General features: G+C 41.2%; 1 protein-coding gene across 5 annotated transcripts in view; it reads left to right on the plus strand.

Annotated features, from left to right (window-relative positions):
• Positions 1–6,271: 6,271 nt before the first annotated feature.
• Positions 6,272–20,827, plus strand: part of smurf1 (SMAD specific E3 ubiquitin protein ligase 1) — a 36,948-nt gene continuing 22,392 nt past the window's right edge. For 2 of the 5 annotated variants that reach the window (XM_035404552.1, XM_035404554.1), the window contains exon 1: positions 6,282–6,633. In XM_035404552.1, the coding sequence (XP_035260443.1) occupies positions 6,579–6,633 (55 nt within the window). In that variant the 5' untranslated portion in view covers positions 6,282–6,578. Of the gene's footprint in view, positions 6,634–20,827 lie in introns of all 5 variants that reach the window. The other 3 variants (XM_035404551.1, XM_035404550.1, XM_035404553.1) reach the window with 3 other exon arrangements.

Raw genomic sequence — 20,827 nt, forward strand, 5'->3', positions numbered from 1 at the left:
TTTTTTGTAGGTGGAGAATCATTTTAAGTCATTTCTGTGTTTTTTTTAAAGTTGTTTCAGAATCAACCAAATCTAAAGGGTGGAAAATCCAATATATAGGTCTCATGGTTCTCTGAGGCAAATATGTTTTCCTAGTGAGAAGGGACATCTATTGACATTGTTATTAAGTCTCTGAGTCAAACAGTGCAGGAGTTATGATTGTTTAATAATTTCAAATTCAACTGACTGTTATAGTGCCTCCAAGTGACCAGTTCCCACCACTGCATTGTTGGATGACACCTTCTAACAAAATACCAAATTTAATAAGAATCAGCCAAGCGGTTAAGGAAGAAAAGTAATAGATGTGTAAATATAATGGCACAAATCCATAAAGCATAAATGTATATGTTCCTGTCATTGGAAGTTTAACTGTGATTTTTAGTGAATTTTCTATTTAAATATTATTATAAATACTAAAATATTTGGATTTATATAGTGCCACCATGTGGTTAGATCGGGCTAAATCTTTGGGGCTGGAGTCTTGATCTAACCTCTCATACACTTACCAAGTTTCACAACTTTATGTCAAACAGTTCTGGAATTATTAACATTTTTGTGATAAGCCATGTCCACTGTAAATTCTTTAGATCATAATATATCCGCATTTTGGCATAACCCTCTGCTTGGATGCATAATAATGAATCCATTAAACTGTTAAAATCTGCCTAATAGTAGGTTAATATTACATGCAAAATAATATAAAATAAAATACACACACTGGTTGAATAGTGAGCATGGGTCATAATTCAAAACGCTAGTTGTACTATTTGCACTCTATTTGTGAACTTTCATGGTAATGAAGACCCAATGTCTCCATGAGTGCTTCACGATTAATGGAATGCTGGCTCATGACAATCACTGAAAAGTGTCAAATTAGTCAGCACAAACAACAAATATTTCTAATTATTAATGAACAGATTGCAACATCAAAACTTAATGCAGTAGCTTACAATTTATACTTTTTCCTGCTCTTATCCCATACAATATGTTAATTGTGATGGACGCCATCATTGTTTTCAAACAGTACCGTGGATTCTGCTGCCAACTAGTGCAGTCAGTAGTACCAAGCATTTGAATAGAGCAGTTATAGGTTAAGAGAAATGCACTGGGAAGCCAAAATTTAATGACCTTGTATGAGAACACAAGGTCTCAGGAGGTTTGTCGCTCTCAGAATAAGTCAAAGTTATACGTAAAACAGACACTGCTAGACCCACAGTATTCCCTCAGTCAGTCATTCAGGAAGAGGAGGCAACTGAAAGATTCAAACCCTCTTCTGTAGGTAGGGCCAGATATGATAACTTTTCTCTGTATTAATGTTCTCCTTAAGAAATTTGGAACGTCGGGTTCCCAGGTCATTAAATCCAACATGAATTATTTTTGGTCCGATCTTGTTTTAGTAAAGATGGATGAAACTTGTTGTTCAATACATCTGATATTCGTTCCCCAGGGAAACATTTCACAGGTGCACTCCGACCAGGCGGAGCCTGTAGGTCTGGCTGTTGGACAATGGAGTTTTGGATGATTATGGTCTTTGCTGGTCAGGAGTGAGCTGCTCTGGTTGAGGGGGCAAAGCTGGATGATCACTGTGTTGTGTGGCCTCAGGACACAAGTGTTGCAACTTGTTTGCGTGGAAGAACTGTGGCAGGTATGGTGGAGTAGCTCACCTCGTAGCTGTAACCTTGCAATCTCTCTTTGGGACAACAACAGTGAGTCTTTGTTGATGTTTGGGAGGGGGATTAAGCGGAAGAATGTTGGGTTAGGGTGAGCAGGTGGGAATGAAAGTAGAGCGGAGATCAGGTTTGCGCTGTCTTTAGTTCGAAGAGTTAAAAGCTCACTGCAGAGTTTAGTGAGCTGTTTGCATCGAGGGCATTTATAAATCAAATTGCACTCTTGACTGTCCACAAGAGTCCACATTTTACATAAGGTACACTGCTGGTTACAGAGTTGCATGCTAGTTATGTCAATGAAACTTTTAGACATGCTGACCATTTCCGTACTAGGCGTCATTTTCCAGTTTAGTCATTTGACTGTGCCATTGGGGTGCCCGTATACTGTACTGTTTTTCAAAATGTGCTTTTAATTGTTCTTCCTGATAATTAATGTAAAAAATACATCACACATTAAGTAGGTTAAGCAGCATTATATGATGTGGTATATTTAGCTTTAACATGTATTAATGAAATAATACAAAAGTCCATGTTTGTTCTCAATTACCAGCACCATACAATTGTGTGTCAAGGATTTTTCTTGATCCAGGAAAGGTTCTGGATCCTGTTCTCAGATTCAGTTGTCTCAGAAAAACGCACAATGACACTTCTACTTGATATTCCCCACCAGCAGGTGGGAGGGTTGAGCCAAAGAAAGGGCCCATGTTTTAATCCTCTCGAATGCATTTGCATTTATGCTGGAGTCTTGCTGAACAGTTCTGATTGGCCTGTACAAATGCTCACACTTGCAACAGACAGCTGCCCACCAGGGGGGTGACTGTATCAGGGTCATTCTGTTTGCTTGCTGTTCCCCTAATGTTAGAGAACTGGCACTGGCATTATTAAGTTAATAATTTTTGCAGCCCATCATGATAAAAATCTGATAAAAAGAAATAATACTGCATTTCCATTTCAGGTCACTAGCTATTCCATGACATGAGAAGACAAGAACTCAAATAAGCAAATCAGATGTGTTTAATTAAAAGAAAAACATTCTCTGAGTGGCTCGATAGCTAATTTTGTTAAGGCACTGTGCTGTGGTAAGCCTGACAGCCTTTGATCAAATCTGTTCTGTGCTAGTAACAACTGTGACTGATACCTCCATAGGGTGACAAATCAATGAAAAAGAAAAAAGAACGAGTATCTGACATACTGTATAAAAACCATATGCTTACTGGAATAAAAAAAAAAAAACACTTAAAATCAGTCTAGCTATCAATGAATATCAAAATGACAAGTTACAACAAAGACACTGAGCCATATGTTTCTCACAAACTGAATAACACTATTCCAAGGCCCTACTATTCTTATCTTAACTTCATGTATTAATGAAACTTGCCTATATGTTTCTTTATCCTGCCATCTCCAAAGAATGTGTGATTTCAAATGTTATGTGTCACAAGAAAGAATCAATCCCTACAGGTCTCATGTAATGCTGAATCATATATCACATTCTACTTCACAAAGCCTATGTGCACGTTCTTATACAGTAAGTTCATCCTGCACTTTGAATTACTATTTTACCAGTCATAAAATATTACATAAAGACTGACATCTATAATACATCACACCAGTACCAGCCTTGCTGATGCATTGGGTATATGATATAGCACTGAAGAACTATTTTATAGTTTACGACTGTACAATGTGGCACATAAAGAATTATGCATAGCTATGTCATATATGATATGATTGAACACGAGAGGGATATTTGTTGAAATTGTTGAAACAATGAAATAATATGTAATAGTGTTCAAACAAGGTCTAAATATTTCCATCAGCACTCCAACTTCACTGGCCATGCTTTCTGCAGACACTAGACATGTCATATATCAAAGCACACTTAATTCTTAATCTCTCCTCCCTTTTCTATCCAAAACACTTGAACGTGCTGCATCTAAACAACTCTCTGCTTTCTTCTCTCAGAATATCCTGCTTGACCTCCACCAGTCTGGCTTCAGGCCTGGCCACTCAACAGAGACTGCACTCCTCTCGGTCAGTGAGTCACTCCATGCCGCACGAGCCTCCCTCTCCTCTGTCCTGATTCTTCTAGACCTCTCCGCTGCATTCGACACTGTGGAGCACTCCATCCTCCTGTCCTCCCTGGCAGCAACAGGGATCTGCGGCACAGTCCTTGACTCGATTGAGTCTTACCTCTCCGACTGTTCCTTCCAGGTTGCCTGGGCAGGTAAGGTATCACCACCCCGTCCCCTCGCCACCGGAGTTCCCCAGGGCTCAGTCCTCGGTCCCCTTCTCTTCTCCTTATACACCAGATCCCTTGGCCCTGTAATCTCTGCCCATGGCTTGTCCTATCACTGCTATGCCGACGACACACAACTCTTTCTCTCCTTCTCCCCATCAGACACACAGGTCCCTGCCCGCATCTCCGCTTGCCTGAGGGACATCCAGAGCTGGATGGACAATCACCACCTGAAGCTCAACCCGGGAAAGACGGAGCTAATCTTTATTCCTGCTCTAACCTCTCCCCTCCTTGATTTTTCCATTTCCCTAGGGGACACCTTAGTGACATCTTCACCCTGTGCCAAGAATCTCGGCGTGGTGATGGACAACAGGTTGTCCCTCTCAAAGAACATCGCAGCAGTAAGCCGGGCATGCAGATTTTTCCTGTATAACATCCGGAGAATCCGCCCCTTTCTCACCACCTACTCAACCCAGCTCCTGGTCCAAGCAATGGTACTATCCCGACTGGACTACTGCAACTCTCTTCTGGCTGGACTACCGGCATCTGCCATCAGACCCCTGCAACTCATTCAGAATGCTGCAGCTCGTCTGGTCTTCAACCTCCCCAGACACTCCCACATCACTCCCCTGCTCACTACCCTCCACTGGCTGCCTGTTATAGCTCGCATCAAATTTAAAACATTGGTCCTAGCATACCAGGCAGTCAAGGGATCAGCCCCAGCATATCTCCACAAGATATTCAAACCCTACATGCCAGCCAGACCCCTCCGTTCTGCTACCTCAGGACGCCTGGCACCTCCCCCTCTTCACACCTGCGCTCCCCGAACACGTCTCCTATCTGTTCTGGCCCCACGATGGTGGAATGACCTCCCCGTGGAGGTCAGAACAGCTGAGACACTGACCCACTTCAAGCGACGACTGAAGACTCACCTCTTCAGGCTGCACCTCTCCCCATCCCTTCCTACCTCCCTGTAAATGACTGTAAGCTTAGGGTTGTAACTAGGTAGCTGTTTTGTAGGTGACTTAGTTAATGCACCTGTCTTAACTACTGCTTGTATTTTTGCATAGACTGCGTTGTTGCTGTTCTCGTTTGTGTTAATGTTAAACACTATTTCAGAATGCTAAAAATGGATTTCAGAGGCAGGACTGCTTTTTCAGTATTTAACATTTGATAAGCTGGATGTGCCTCCATAGAAAAAGACATGCCAGCTATCCTATCCTTTATAGAGCTGTGAAATCCTACACAAATGTTTCAGTTTTACACATGTATTTGCTGCATTTTCAAGTGCTGTGTCTGTTTCCATATGTTCCTTCATGTATGGTTTGCATGCAGTTAAGGCTGTTTCCCTGCCCCCTCAAGCCAAAATCCAAGGAAGCAGATTGTTTATTGCACCACACTTTATGGCTGTAGCTATTTGTTTCGCTTGCCCCCTGCCCTCAGCCATATTACAACAGGAAGACTGTGTCCCATAGTTCCTCTTGAACGCAAGATGGACAAGTACATTATGTGGTGGTTAGTTTATCACATAAAAGATGGATAGATGCATCTTGGTTAGTATTTGCTGGATTTATTTACTGAAGTGCCCACAATATTCAGTATTTCAACTATTTTTCTTTCTCCACTTTCCTTTTTTCCACCCCCTTTCTCCAATAATAACAAACCTTGACACAAAGCCCTTGGCAACAACCTCTTGAAAGCTCATTGGTCCGTCCACTTTAAGTTGATCAGTTGAAGGTATTGATGGTCATTGAGATGAAAATAAACAAAGCCCTCACAACTTGACTCTATGCCTAGCCAGTTTACAAAAGGAAGTATGGACACCTTTTCACTGTCCACCCTATAAATCAGCTTGCGTTCACAAAACCTTACATTTCCCAGTTGTTTTGCTGAACAGGAGGTATGTTAATAATCAGCCCATTTTACTGATTATGTGGATTTTATATCAGAGTAAACAAGTTCATAGGATGAGAGCTTTGTTTCCTTGGAAGGTAATTCTTCTTCAACAGTCCAATGATAGGTAGGGTTTAAAAATATTATAACTGCTTTCACACCACTAACATTTATATACATGTTGACAATGTTTAATGCTACAAGAAAATTAGGTTACTGCAATGTACCATAATTCAGTCAAAGCTGAATTATGGTACATTGCAGAAATATAAACGCCTCCCATAGTAAATTGTGAAACTTTAGGTTTAACAACTGAACAAACTTTAGGTTTTACAATGGCAGACGTTCACAATAATTATAAAATAATAATTTACACGGCAGTCATTTATTGCTCCACGAAAATTATGAATATAGTCAAATTTCTGTCACTAATAATATAATAATAGGCATTTTTACCATCGTCCCCGTTGATTGCGAGTTGTGAAGTCTCGGTGTGGCGCTCGAGTGCGCGCACGTCCTGCCGTTTGTGCCTGACGTCAGAACGCCTTTGAGATCAAAATGTTTAGGAGTGTAGTGCTAGGGCAGAGCTCCGGGGATTTTCAGAGGAAGAATTGGTGTAAACGTAGCTACCTGTGGTAAACCTTTACTAAAGCCTCAGATTAGAGTATAGGGATTTACTATCGCTCGAGTTAGAATCTTATGTCAGTCCTAAGTAGACAGTGAGATATTTTTCCGGAGTGATGTCGAATCCGGGGACTCGAAGGAACGGGTCTAGCATCAAAATCCGACTGACAGGTAAGCGCATCACTTAAATCGTTTTTAGGCCTAGGAATTAAATATCTGAAAATACGTCGTTATATTTTTGAGTGTTTAAACGTTTTGAAAAACGGTTTTTCAGCAGCAGCAGCAATTTGTGGAACAGACACTGTGCTGTCCGAGCTGAGGCGACTGGAATATAGTCTGTGGACTTGACTGTTTTTTATGTCATTGAAACCGACAGACGCATATTGTTATTCCGTGCTCGACTGCTTTGTATGATCTAGCAACAGCTCCTTGACAAACTGTCTTGGTTTAGCCAGTTGGGTAACTACTGTAACAAAAAACAGCTTACTCTGGAATATCGTGGTGATGTTTCGTCCAGTGCTGGATTAGCTAGAGTTAGCTAGCCAGTGAGAATCCCACATTGATCGACCTATCAGCCTGTTTGCTTGCTTGGTGCTGAACTTGTCGACAATATTTATGTATCTCAGTTTTTCAATTTATTAATCTTGAATTCATATTTTTTGCAAGACCAAATCCACGAAATCTCAATTTCAGGTGGATTTCCGACCGATATTTTGATGTCTTTGTGTATCCAGATATCTGTGTGGCTAAACGGAACAGGGTTGCTGCATACAACGCTGCTAGACTAGGCTACAGCCAGTACAGGCGTAGAGCTATCTGTTCATGGTGGCTATGTAGCAATAGCTATCTAACATTATTAGCTATACACAAGGTCTTTCTTCCTACTAAGTTACAAAGTCTGTTACTACTTCTTGATTTTTCAAATACGTTCGTTATTTGATCTCACTTGTCGGAAAATAAGACTAGATTTACAGGCATCTGACTACTTGTATTATAGAATCAGAATCGATTTAAGAAAGAGATAATGTTAGCCATCATATCGATCTGATACAGCTAAACAGCTAGCGCTAGCCCGAGACATCCGTTTTAATTTACCTTGTCTACGTAAGGTAGGCTACCTAGTTAGATATGCCAAAAGATCTTTCTATAGGCAATATTGACCGTCACTAGCTATTGTTCGATTGATAAGAATGTATATCAGACCGCGTAGTACATTTTATTCTGTTAGCCACGTTGGATTTTGGAAAACAAAGTTCTGGCCGCTAGACTAGCTGCCTGACCCAGCATTATAAATATCCATTAAATACCTATAAGGTTGCTAGCTAGTGCTAACATTAACGTTAACTTTGGAATTCTGGTTCTACTAAATTTTAATGAGGTGGTCTAGCCTAGCTAACCATTGATAGCTGTCGAGGCAGCTGTTCTCCATTGATTTATCTTTTGCCTCTTAAATTTACACAAGAGTGTCGTTACACTGTAACCTACCTGTAGTTGGGAACACTAGCTAATGCCTACTACCGTTTTCTAAAAACCGAATATTTTGCGTAGGTAAGTTCATGTGTCAACAAAGTAAAACTAGACTGGATTTAAAACATATAGATATAATTCACATATAATATTTCACGGTGCCACGTTTTGTGTTTTGCCGACTGCTTCATTATTGCTGGTTTACACGATATAATGTCGAATTCTCTAAAACATAAACCCATAGCCCATATCACATGCATGATGAAATTGTGTTCCATAACATGATGTTTCACACACGGCTCCTCTATACGCGTTGCACTGTGTTTAGTTATTGTTGAACGCTATGCTGTAGCCTGTTACGTAGTTTCACATGATACATTAACCCTTCCCCTAATCCTGATAATAATCCAAAACCTAAACCTTTATGTGATTTGGCAATTATAAACTTCACTTGTGGTGTTTACAGTTATTACTTATGTAATTACGTTTGCAATTTACCTTCCACCCACTTCATCTAAAAAGATTTTGCATAAACATGGCATGTAACCATATTCTCCAGTAAATATAGCTGGTACTTGTGCTCTCTTTTAATTGGCCTGACATTTAACATACAATTGTAATTATTTTCATTCCTTTGGACAATGAAATATCCAGGAATTTCACTGTTCTGCATGCTCACTTTTTGGTGTTAATGAAATTACTATTTTAAAATGCTTTATTAAAAATGTATTTACAGTATGTCAGCTGCTTCTTTATACCAGACTATCATTTTCTTTTGGGCTGACTGCTCATTGGCATACGTTTTTGACCAAATCACTGGCAGATTCATGTGAATATTTTGGAAAGGCAGGGAGAGTTCACCTTAAATAATTAAAGCTGTTGTAGCTTGGCTGTGAAAATGGGGGGGGGGGGCGGTGAAGAGAAATATACATATACATTATATTTTCTCATTATTGATAGCGTTCCCAGGTCATGGCAAAAATAAAAGCATAAATAAAAACATATTCCAATTAAAGATGGAAAGATAAGTTAATACATGTAAAAAGTTGAAATAAGTAATTGTACATTAAGAAATGACTAAATATATAGATATGTTCCTTTTTATCATAGGTATGTATTCTTTATCAATGTTTTGTATTAACCTACAGATGGAATGGTCCGTATGCTTTCAGTTTAATGTTTTTAATGTTATGGGTGGTATATGTAAACATCCACTTGGATTGTTGAAGGCAACTTTTACCTAGATTTCGTAGGTGCTCATACATTTAGTGCGGCAGGACATTAGTTAAATTCACCTTTTTCCAAGCTTCTTAGCCTTAACTAGGAAACATAATATTATGTAGCACACATTATTTATGAAAGTATTGATTTAATTATTTTAAAACAAATTTTAATTGGAGCTACAGCCTTTTTGTAAGTCTGCTAAAGGGTGTAGTTTTCTTTGGGTCAAACTACTAGTGTTTGTTTACCTGTTAATTACCTCAAAAACACTCAATTTAATTGGTGCAATATGAGCAAATTAATTAGGCTGCCATGCATCAAATTTGACCCAGACTTCAGGCCTTGCAGCCAACATGGTTTAATCTTACAGTAAATGCTATAGTTCAGTGAAATGTGCACAGTGCCTAGGAAGTGGTCTGTTTTTCATATATAAGAGTACAGTCTGCCTGAATGTTTACTGTCAGGCAGGTCAGTGAGGTCCCATCAACAGCAGTGATATGTGACATGGCCTGAGCATTTTATTTCAGATGTGACCAAACTGACTATATTCAAGTCCAAAAGCAAGGGCTTTGCAAATTCACTTTCCACTTTTTGCTGTAGTAAGTAGTTTTTAAATTTTATTTTGTCCTTCTTTTCATCCCTTTGCTCACTGACAGCGTTGTTATCCATTTAAATTGAGTGTTTTTGTTTGGGGAAGGTGACATGTTCTGTACAGAGGAAAAGTCACCCTCCAGGGGAGTGTTCCAGGGATGTAGATGAGGGCCTCAGTTCCAGCTGTGTTCCGCCCCCTGGGGCCATGAAAGGATTTCTAATTGGCTGAGGAATGTCTGGAGTGTCATCTAACAGCGAGCACGAAGCCATTACAATGGCTGCTGCGCTGTTTGGGGTTTTCATTTTTTTCATTTTTCTTCATCAGTGTAACCCTCGCTCTGGGAAATATTGCCCAGGTGTGTCTGTTTGGTCTGTAAGGTGGAGATTTGGGCCTTTTTGTTTGAAAGTCCTCAGTCAGACCAGTTGTCTAGGGGTCAAAAATAAATCTAATGTTCAATTTTCCTTGCTTCTAGTAGACTATGACCATCCCTGGAGAGTTTGTAATGCGCACAATTACAGTATGAAATACCTTGTCCTTACTATAAATAATGTTTCTTTTGGCTTTAACTGCCCATTCTAAAATGTATGAAACAGTCAATTTTTCTATTTTTAATTTTTAATGGTAGCTTGTTTTACAGAACAATTATAACTTTCATAAATGTATGGTTAATTCATACTAGGTCGCTCCCTGCTCTTAATCATAATTGCTGCAGCCTTAAGGATACACTTAATGCAGTAATCTGTGCAATTTTTGCTCAAGGTACTATTTATGGTTTGTTGTATTGTTGAATGTCCAGTCATCATGATATTCACTATCCACTTCCTATTTGCTGTTATAGCAGTTATTTTGGTCAATGCAGTGTCATTCTCAGCAGTAACTTCTCACTTCTTATGGCTTTATTGTGGGCTGTAATGTTGACATAAACCACCTTTATCACTGGCATGTTAGTTGCTGTGTAAACTCATTGAAAACAAAGTGTTTGAATGCCCATTCAGCAGGGGTCCAATTTATGGAGCTAAAGGGGACTGTGGAGTTCATGCACAGCCCAGGCCAAATTCTTCAGGAAGGAGGAGATGCCAGGAAGCTTGAATTATTGTGTTTTCACAATTCTAATCTCTTCTCAGACAAAAAGTCTGTTTTTCTGTGACTGTATGGGACATGAATTTTCAGTCACAAACCATTAAAAGCTGAAATGCGCTGCCTCTGAACAGATTTTTGGAGAGGTACACTGGAGAGAAAAAAGGATTCATGGCAGAAGTCCATATTCCTTGAAACAGCGACATGATTTTGTTGTACTATGTTTCTGTAGCTTTACGCTTTGCAATTGAAGAAGTGATGACAGTAGTGGTGAGCAAAGTGTATTAGGGTTATTAGCATGTGGTGGTCTTGGGTGTTTTTTCTGCAGGATTTGGTGTAACTTAAACTGAGCTTCATTTCACAGTGTCCTCTATCAGAACAGCTCCTCTCCCTCTCATTTAATAACTTAGTACCACTGCATCTCACGTTCTTTGAAAAAAGATGTAAGCCTGAGAGTGCTACTTTGAAAACCTTGTTCTGACACTCACTCTTCCAATTTACACTTTTTCTGGAATCCATCTGCCTTGAGCTACCTGTATGTGTAGCTGTATGGATAATTGTATAAAAGATGTACGAAGACTCACTCAATCTGCATTTTCTGCAAGTGCTAACTTTTTACTAAGAATCCACCTTACCTTTTTTACATTCCCAATACTAACAACTCTGTGTTTCTTAGCCTCCTACAGCTGCATTCAACTCAGTCACAGGTTTACAAAAAGCTCAGGATGGGTATTTTCATTTTTAAGACAGCAGTGAGACTTGCGATGGATGGAGCTTGTAACTATGGAAAAAAAACCAGTGCCAGCTGTTGACATTTTTCATATGTGTCATTCCACTTTAAGATGAAGCTTTGGTAATCAACAATAAAATTAATCATGTGTGCTGCTTTTCGCTGGTGCAGTTCTGATCATGTGTTCCACAATCCACTGCTCTCTAGATTACAGAATTTCACTCTTTTGATTTGGGTGATTATGCCAGATGGTTGTCACCGGAGAGTTAATGAAGTGCCGGATCATTCCTTTGCCTGCAGTGAGCATAGTCGTAGTTCATTTTATTTATGAGCCTTTCTAATTATATTACTATAGGCTCTTCTAAGTGTACTATTATTAATTGACCTGCCTATAGTAAGGAAGAGTATGGAGGCCGAGCAATTCTAGAGACCCAAATGTGCAGTGTGCTTTCAACATTTTAAGTAATATTGAATTTATAGCTACAATGTCACATTGTGACAGGAAAGGTTTTATTCTTTAGTCAGAAGAAATGGAGTTTTTAACTGATAAAGCAAAAATGAAAATGATTATAAATACAATTACATAAACAACTTTTTAATTATGCTTTGAAAGCTATCTGTGTAATTGTTTTAATTGTGTACTTGTGGTTTATCGTATAAAAATGGCTTTGTGAATTTTGGAGCTCCCAGTGAAGTGTTGGGTTTCCTTGATGAGATAGACAGAAAAGTCAGCGGCAAAAATATGAGCCAAATATGACTTGTTTTGCAGAAGTGCACTCTGGAAAAAAATGTTAGTGTTATTCCATGAAAGTAAGGTTCTTTTATGATTCAATATGTATTTAAACATTTTATTTCTTACGTTTTTGTTTTTTTTGCATGAAAATTCAGTTTACCTAAGGAGAGAAAGTGAATGTTTTTTTTTTTTTAATGTTGACATTTGCCCTGAAATTTGGATTTCAGTTGGAGGGTTATATCCATACAGCTACTTCATGAGCCTGAGAACTGACTGTGTTTGTCATGCTTAGTTGACCTGAGATGTAGTTATTAAGGATTGCTAGCTTCAAGAGGCAGTGAAGTACATGCTTTTGTATGCAGTGAAGCTACACGTGGGGAAAAATACAGGAAATCTGCTGATACCAGTTGTTTTAGATGTGTGTTGTGATTTGCGGACAGACAGACCGCAGTGTACACAGTGCCAGTCCACTCCTCAGTAATACACAAACACCACTCTAAAACCCTCCCTCAGTGTTTAATGTAGCATGGCTGAGTGATATTTCCACTTGGCTGGAGGCTGTATTAGTGGCTTTATGTAGCACCTGTCAGATGGACTACATGAAGGCCTATATATAACTCTGTTAAACAACGTTTTAATGCTTTGAGATGCTGTTCTATTTGGCCCAATCCTTTTCTTGGGAAAAGATGTCAAACATTATGGAATTACTAATAGCATACAAATGTAAGAATTTAAAATGATGTCATTCATAAGTGTCGTGCCCCAGCTGTCAGGCTTGTTTTGAAGAATGGGGTTGTCACTGATGCATTGCGTTGTTAAAACCATCCTGGAGTGACGTAACTGTAAGGGTCTTAACATTGATTTTTGCAGTCCCCTGCCTGAAAGTTTAAAGTTCACCATATAATTTGTGTGCTAGAATTAGTTATTAGTTGCTACAGCACAGTACGTGGAATCTATTTATTTTGGTTCGTTTTTTTTGGCAAACCGTCATCCAACTGCCTCTTTAACAATTAGATTATTTAGCCTAATCCGGGGAATTGCTATGTGTGTAAAAAATCATATACATTCTTATCACAGTGAAAACATAAATGTTTTACATTTCTGTTTCAGTTGGAGCATTTGGTTTAAATATGTGCATATTTAAACCTTTTATTTCCGGTGGTGTTGGTGGCTGTGGTAGCAGACCTGTGCGCAGTTTTGTTTGTGGTGGCATATTCATGTTAATAGCTTCATCCAGACTGGCTAAACCCGCTGTGTGAAGATGCTCAACATGGCTGCTCAACCCAGTCAGGACCCTTGGTAGGTTTGCAACATGGACTGAAGTGCCCCCGTGAAAGGGGCTCAGGGTGCATTCTGGGAGAAATCCTGCTTTGTCGGAGAGGTGCTGAGGCGTAGGTCCAGTTTAATCCGTTCAGCAGTTCAGAGCCTCGCTTGCAGGGACTCTTGTATTCTGTATTCCCCCTCTGCTCCCTCCCCTCCCCTCCGCTCCCCTCCCCTCCCCAGCGTGGGGAGGCTCTGCAGACTGCGTTTGTGTACAGGCCCTGCCGGTGCTCTCCCCGCAGTGTAGGCATGCGAAATATGCAGCCGCTCCGACATTCCTGTGCATGTAGCGCGGCCCAGCTGGAGGAAGGAGCGGGGATGTGGTTAATTATGTAGTCTCTGGTGACCGTCTGCTGCACTGCCCTCTGTAAACCGACACTATTGATTAGGCTGAAATCATTAACGGGCCCGTGGAAGCGTGTGACGCTCTGGAGAAAGCGGACACGGGAGGAGGACACCTCACGGAAGCCTGGTGTCTTCAGTCGTGCAAACCTCCTCGCTGCTGTTCGGACCAGGGTCTCAGGTTGTAACCCTCATGCCATGGCTACTTGGTGTGCGTGTACTGTACTGTAATAAAGTAAAAGAGAAACCACAGCACATGTTCCTCATAGCTATTTGTAAATATGCAAGTAAATAGTTTGGCATCGAGTCAAAATGATCCATAGGTATGAGTGTGTGAGTGAATGTTGTGTAGGCCCTGTGATGGATTGGTAACGTGTCCAGGGTCTATTCCTGCCTCTCGCCCAATATCTGCGGGGATGGGCTCCAGCACCCCCTGCCCAGGAGTAGGCTACACGGTTTAGAAAATGGATGGATGGATAGTTTGGCATCTCTTCTGTCCACTGTCTAGATCTGAACACATTTTTTCCATTCTGTCTCTGGGTATGTATTCATCATGGGAAACGAGGCATATCTTCCCTGAAGGGCCCATTGTTATCTCGGCTTTGAAGCTGCATTTTCATTTATTCCAGCGTGAGATGACATCACACTCACAGTCACCATCCATCTGAGAGACCACTACTGCCTTGCTTTTCTCTCCATACTTCAACACCAGAGAATGAAGTGACTCTCTTGTCACTCTTGAGGATAATGCATGTACATAATAATCCAGTGACCCAGAAAGCAGCTTTTGACTAAAGAAAGAGAAGAAGAATCGGCTGTGTCGTCAGCATGGTTAACGCAGTGCCTTGCCCACGTTGGAGCCGAGACAAGAATGTTTATTGTTCTTTGATAAGGAAGTAAACAAATGCTGACGTGGTCGGTGAACGAACAAGGTTCCTTTGTGGTAGGCCTCCTGCCATGTGAAGACACGAGCAGGCCATTAAAAACCTGGTCAACCTATTCCAGATGTCTTTAAAAGGAGCCACGAGAGACCTGGACAAGCTGTGCATTAATTACTCTTACTGTCATAAAAATTCATCTTCATAGTGGATCGCTCTGCTCTAATTGCGAGAATTGAATGGGGTATGAAAATTTCATTTTGTTAAGATTTTTTTCCAGTTTTCAGGTTTAAGGAAAATAAGATAATGAATTAATCATGAGTAATTTTCTCCATTTAATGTACTAGGCCTATATATAGCTTATCAGAATAACTTTTATGAGGTACCATTACCACGGGCAGCACCTCGTTTAATTTCACACATCTCAGTTTGCTGTCAGTGTTGATGTCATATTTTGTCAGCGCAACTTGTCATTCTTAATTCAGGTCTCCCACTACCCATCAAAATGCCATTAATGTTTTGCCTGGATTGCCTGGGTCTTGAAAAAAATCTGTGTCAACGCAGCAGCCATACCGGCTCTAATAGCCAGTAATTCCCAAAGAGCTGTGCACTTTTCAGCAAATACGCAATGGGCCGAGATTTCACATTTTTTACTTCGGGAACAATCCCCTGCCACCTGACGCAGGAACACCGAAGCAGACAGGATGCCAGTCAGTGCGTTCTCTATCATTGCCAGTGACACATGGCTTGTGAAAATAGTTTGTTCAACGGCTTTCAAGAAAAATAGGGTTTAATGACATTTCAGTAAGAACATTAGTCCTTAGTGTTTCAAGCCAGCATGTGGCAGTTGATATAGCCAAACAAACATTTTTAAAAAAAAAAAACGTTTTCTTCCATCATGGAGCAGTCAGTAAAATACAATCAAATCACATGACTGGCTTTACTTTTATTTAGCTCTTTCTTACAGAATTGATCTTTGGAAAGAAACTTCCAGTTTTTTAAAGGAACTGATTGTGTCTGTAACAGAATGGGATACTTGAAAATGTTTTCATGGCTATTTGGCTGGTAATTTATTTTTTATTTATGGAGACTTAAATGAGGGAGCTCTATTATATTAAAATATGGGGGAGTGGATTTACAGTTTTCTATACTATGCTGGAAGCGCAAAATTAATTGACAGTAGTTTACATGGTCTGTGTCTCTGCAGGGTGGGTAATCTCTGCCACCCAGATGCAATTCTGAAGTTGTTTCATGAAATCTTGTTATTGTCTTCGGTATTTTTTTAGTATTTTGTGAGTGGCTAACAATTTGACTGCTGTGTGAAGTGTTCCATTGCTACTAATCATGTGAGATGGAGCTTGGAAATATTCACCCAAGAGATGGCAACTGCGCTAATTTACATTGATTTTATACCCATTAAATACTCTTTTATTAGAGTTGCTTGTTTAATTGACATTTAAACCTGAAAGTATGTCTCTGTGCTAGTATCAACAATACATTCTAATGTTAGTAGTTGGGGGGGGGGGGGGGGTAGTCATTTGGAATGCAGAAGACTCCCCAAGTTGCTTCTGTGACAGAATATTTGAGCCTTTTTGAATTCTGGAGTGATCAGATTATCTTGGGTTACTTTCATCATTGTGCCCTTATACATTGTAAGTCACAGAAAGATTTCAGACATTGTAGGAGGGCACAAGCAGTGCTGGGGTCCCTTTTCAATCATGTTATTTAGCTTTTGCACTCACAAGATGGCACGTCTGTTCTGTGTCTCATAACATTCCTGTCTGCACTGTGCTGTTGAACAGTATTGGCTGTCTTTCACAGACACAGCCTGTGGCAACAGGATTACAGGAAGGAGACACAGAGGAAACCCCCTCCCCCCCCCCCACACACACACACACTCTGGCAAGTAGCTTGTGGGTTTGTCTCACACTCCTGGCCCATTCCACTCGTGTGGCTGAGTTTTTCCTCCCAGATGACTATTGATGAGATGAGGGCTTCTGGGTCATGTGACTTAAAGTTGGTTGTGATGATCAAGGCCCTCCAGGATGAAGGTCACCTAGGCACAGGTACCCTGATTCCCCTTTCAGCAGGACACTGCCGTGATGGATTGATGTGATTTCAGTTCATTTGTCGAATGGCGGTGAAAAATGTGTGCTTGGTCACATGGTGAAAGTGTCGCTGCAGTCTGTTAAGACTGGAGACGCTCATAAATCATTGAAATACCTTGTTGTACTCCAGTCACCCCGTGACATAAGCTTGGCGATTCACGCTTGCTGCTGCAGCGTTAGCTGAACTTCTGACGATCACTTGAGCAACATCTTCTGACCTTGTCCTGGGCCAGCAAGAACATCCGAAAGGCTGAGCACACCAGGAAGTGTCACTGAAGTGAGGATTACAAACTGGCACGGCTCAGTTAGCAGCTCACATTCCTCACGTTTGTGTGTGTGTATGTACCTCCGTGTGTGTGAATGCCAGAGGTGTAGCAGTATTTCCTTAACGTTCTCTGCATCCCTTGAAGAGCATCTGTAACCTTGCTGTCCTTTGCTCAGAACTCCACTGCACATTAGATTCTTACATTATTTAGCTCCTGTGTACTTCAGAGTCCCTCTTTCTTCTAATAGTAACAGGGTCTGAGCACTGGCCCAGTAGGTCCTGTAGTGGTCTAGGGCAGTGTTTTGCTTGCCAAACCGTCATGGGCCATTAAAGTCAGTATTTTACTGGCTTGATGGTGCTGCTGTGAAACTAAGCCAGTTTGTCTCCCTGTGCCAAATCATGCAGGAATGAACGCAAATGTTCTCTCTCTCTCTGTGAAGCATTTGTTTAGTTCAGTTGAATGGAACTGTATAAGAACATGTAAAATTCATGATAGACATCTCAAGCATCACATTAGCTTCCTTAAAACACCCGTAGCTCTGGTAGCAAGCTACGATATTAACTAGAATGCTACATTAGATGGAAAACATTATTAGACCTTCTTGCTTTTCAATGGACATATATAAATAAATACATTTGGGTAATAAATTGTTAATATTCTTGCTTTCTTACAAAATAAATATCAGACTCACTTGTCAGAAGATACTTAAAATTCTGCAGCCTGGTCAAGAACTCCAGTTCTTGTAAAAGTCTGCAAGACACACAAGAGGCTGGGCGAGAGCTTTTCATTTGTGGGCCAGTAAGCTTTCCATTTCATGCCCTGCTTAAGAATGTAAATGTGCATGATCCTGCGGTCAACCTATATTTCTGTAGTCTTTCACTGACCATGCCTGTGTTCATTCTGCAGAACCACTTTTTTGTGAGGGATTGTAGCGGTCAGAGTTTTGGGTACACGGTGGAAGCCAGGGCTTTTTCCACTTCGAACAGATTGATGCATGCTGCCATGGAGATTATTGGTTGAAATGATTACATTTAGCTTTGGTCGCATGGCTGTATGTCAGGCCTGAGTAGTCTGTGCTGGCATATTTGAAGATGCCTGTGCCCTGCTGTAAATGTATCCACACTGTAAGGCTCAACATTAGACAGGCCTACAGTGCGCTACACCTGCACAACCCCTCTTGTTAATAAACATGCCTCTGCCTGTTTAGGCTAGGCTCTGTAGTGCTAAATGTTTATGGCTATCAATGAAAGATAAATCTTGCATTCTGAATTCAATTAATCAGAAGATTATGTGCCCTTTAAATTTGAAGCAACTGCTTCTTGACTTCAGTAGGCAGTCATATTACATGTGTAGCTCTTACCAGTGGATGTGGCTGGTGAAGGTCTGATATTTACGCCCCCCAAACACCAAATGCAGGCAAAAATGGTCTTTGGTGAATTAATAAATTGTGGCCATCTGCCCGGTTGGCTCGTAATGTTGTCTGAAACTGTAACTTAACATTTGGCTTAAACTACATTGTTACATTTTACATGTTAACCAGCCCTTTTCAGGTAAGCCAAAAAGTTCATTTAGGACCCTCTGGCCTGTTTTACTTTCAGACCCAGTGTACAATGTCCGCTGTGATTTTGGTGTTGAAATCTCAAAGCTGTCGACCTCGGAGCTGTTTGTAATGATGAGTGCTTTAAAGTGTCATTGATGGAAAGTGCAGAAGTGAGCTGGAGAAATGTGGTTTCGACCGTAGACGGCCTTGTGCAGACAATGTTTCTGAGCTCATCATGTGATATAGTTCTCTGTAAACAAAGGAGGGTTCGCATCCAGTACCGCAGCAGGACACATCGTCCAGCTGATACAAACAAGAGCCACTCTGTCGCCACTCATCAGGGTGTGTCTTCCAGAACCACTCCTATCGGCCTGTTTGAATGGTGCCTTTTGTCATGTTGTTGTCTAATATTTAGAATTGGGGTAGGTTAGGAGGACTAGAACATTTTTTTCCGCTATCATTTTTCTTTCCATCATGGGTCACGGTATGTTGATAATGAAGGAGATTTAGTCTGCCGCTGTGCCCCAAACATTCACTTTGTTGAAAGTTTTGGTGATCATTTGGAATACCCACTTCTGTTGGCAGAGGATGAAACTTTGAGAAAGGGAGAAAAGTTAAAATCAGTGATGTCATTACCTTAAGAACAATGTGTTTCTTCTAGGTTTGGTATTGTAGTTAAAATATTATAGTCACCAGCTGCTGTAGTCTTTCCATTTAAAATGCTGTACTGTCAGTCCATTTACTCAATCATTATCCGTGGAATTTTGAGTATTTTTATGGTGTTTTTTTGTTCTGGCTAACGTGTGGCTAAAGTGGGATGATTCATAATTCATGAAATATTTATCAAGCATCTCAAATGCCATCCCACTCCCGAATACATGCTATAAAAATATGTAAATAGTTTGAAGAATTTTTGAATTTACACATTTTATTGCGTAGCAGATTTCTGTTCAGCCTGAAGTCTGATGGCCTAAATTCTGTTGGGCTAAAGTCATCAACTGGAGTCTCTGGTTATCAACTCCACCCTCCCCTCTGTGTCATGTTGTCCGCACTGGAATGCACTTTTTACACAATGTTCACAAAAGCCTGTCGACAGGCACTAGCGTATTTTATTCATTGTTCGGTAAATTCTATAGCCCTTAATGTACTGCCTGAGTAGCCTGATGCCACCACTGTAGTCTCAATAACATGCGACTCCTCGTTTGATAAAGATCTGGTGTTGCAAGTAAAGCTGGTATCTTACCTAAATCTGCGCTTGTGATTAATACCCAGCCCGCCTGATGCAGGATGTGGCGTAATGCTAGCGCTTGACTAATGCATTACAGTGGCGTGTGCTCACAGCGCGGTTCAAAGGATGCGCTCTGTTTCATGCGGTCTGCCGATCGCGCATCTCCTCTCAGAAATGCAGTTAGAGCGGGCACTTCCTCGTAATTCTCCTGATGCGGGGTCTGAGATGCGGGTGACTCAGTGTTTGCCTCCTCGCTCTGCGGCGGGAGCGGGCCGAGCGCTCTTCCCTCGGGGGAACGCGGCGGGCCCGGCCTCCGTCCGGATGCCTGTTTACTGACCTCCCGAGCCGCCGGCCCGAGGGAACGTGGCATCCGGCCGTCCGCGCGTTTCTCGCCGCCGTCGTAAAAGGGCTTCCCGTCTGACGACGCTCATAATTCACCGCCGGGTCTTCAAATGTTTTTTTTCTTTCTCCAGTTTTGTTTTAACCTTTCAAAAACAGCATGTGTCCTGTGCAACCAAACATTCCCTTGGGTTTAATACATCCGCCTCGGGACACTAATATTAGCAGGGATTACGGAGGACAGGGAAGCTCATGAATGTTTCATTTGTACCGCGAGTCCCTGCATCTGAAGTTTCGCGGCTGCGCTGCGGCACTCGAGCTGACCTCGGTGTCTACGGTAACGAAGATGGCGCTGCGCGTCTCTGGAGCCGTCGGCCCTGCTGCCGTAACTCGACCCTCGGCGCTTCTCACGGAAACGCTTCCTTATCTCACCCGACTCAGCCCTGCCCGCGGGGCCAGCACTGCCGCCCGTCAGCCTGCTCCCAGATCACATCTACGATAGCAGACCCTAAATAATGCAAGCC

Source organism: Anguilla anguilla, chromosome 2, assembly GCF_013347855.1.
Source record: "Anguilla anguilla isolate fAngAng1 chromosome 2, fAngAng1.pri, whole genome shotgun sequence".
In the NCBI taxonomy this organism is placed as follows: domain Eukaryota; kingdom Metazoa; phylum Chordata; class Actinopteri; order Anguilliformes; family Anguillidae; genus Anguilla; species Anguilla anguilla.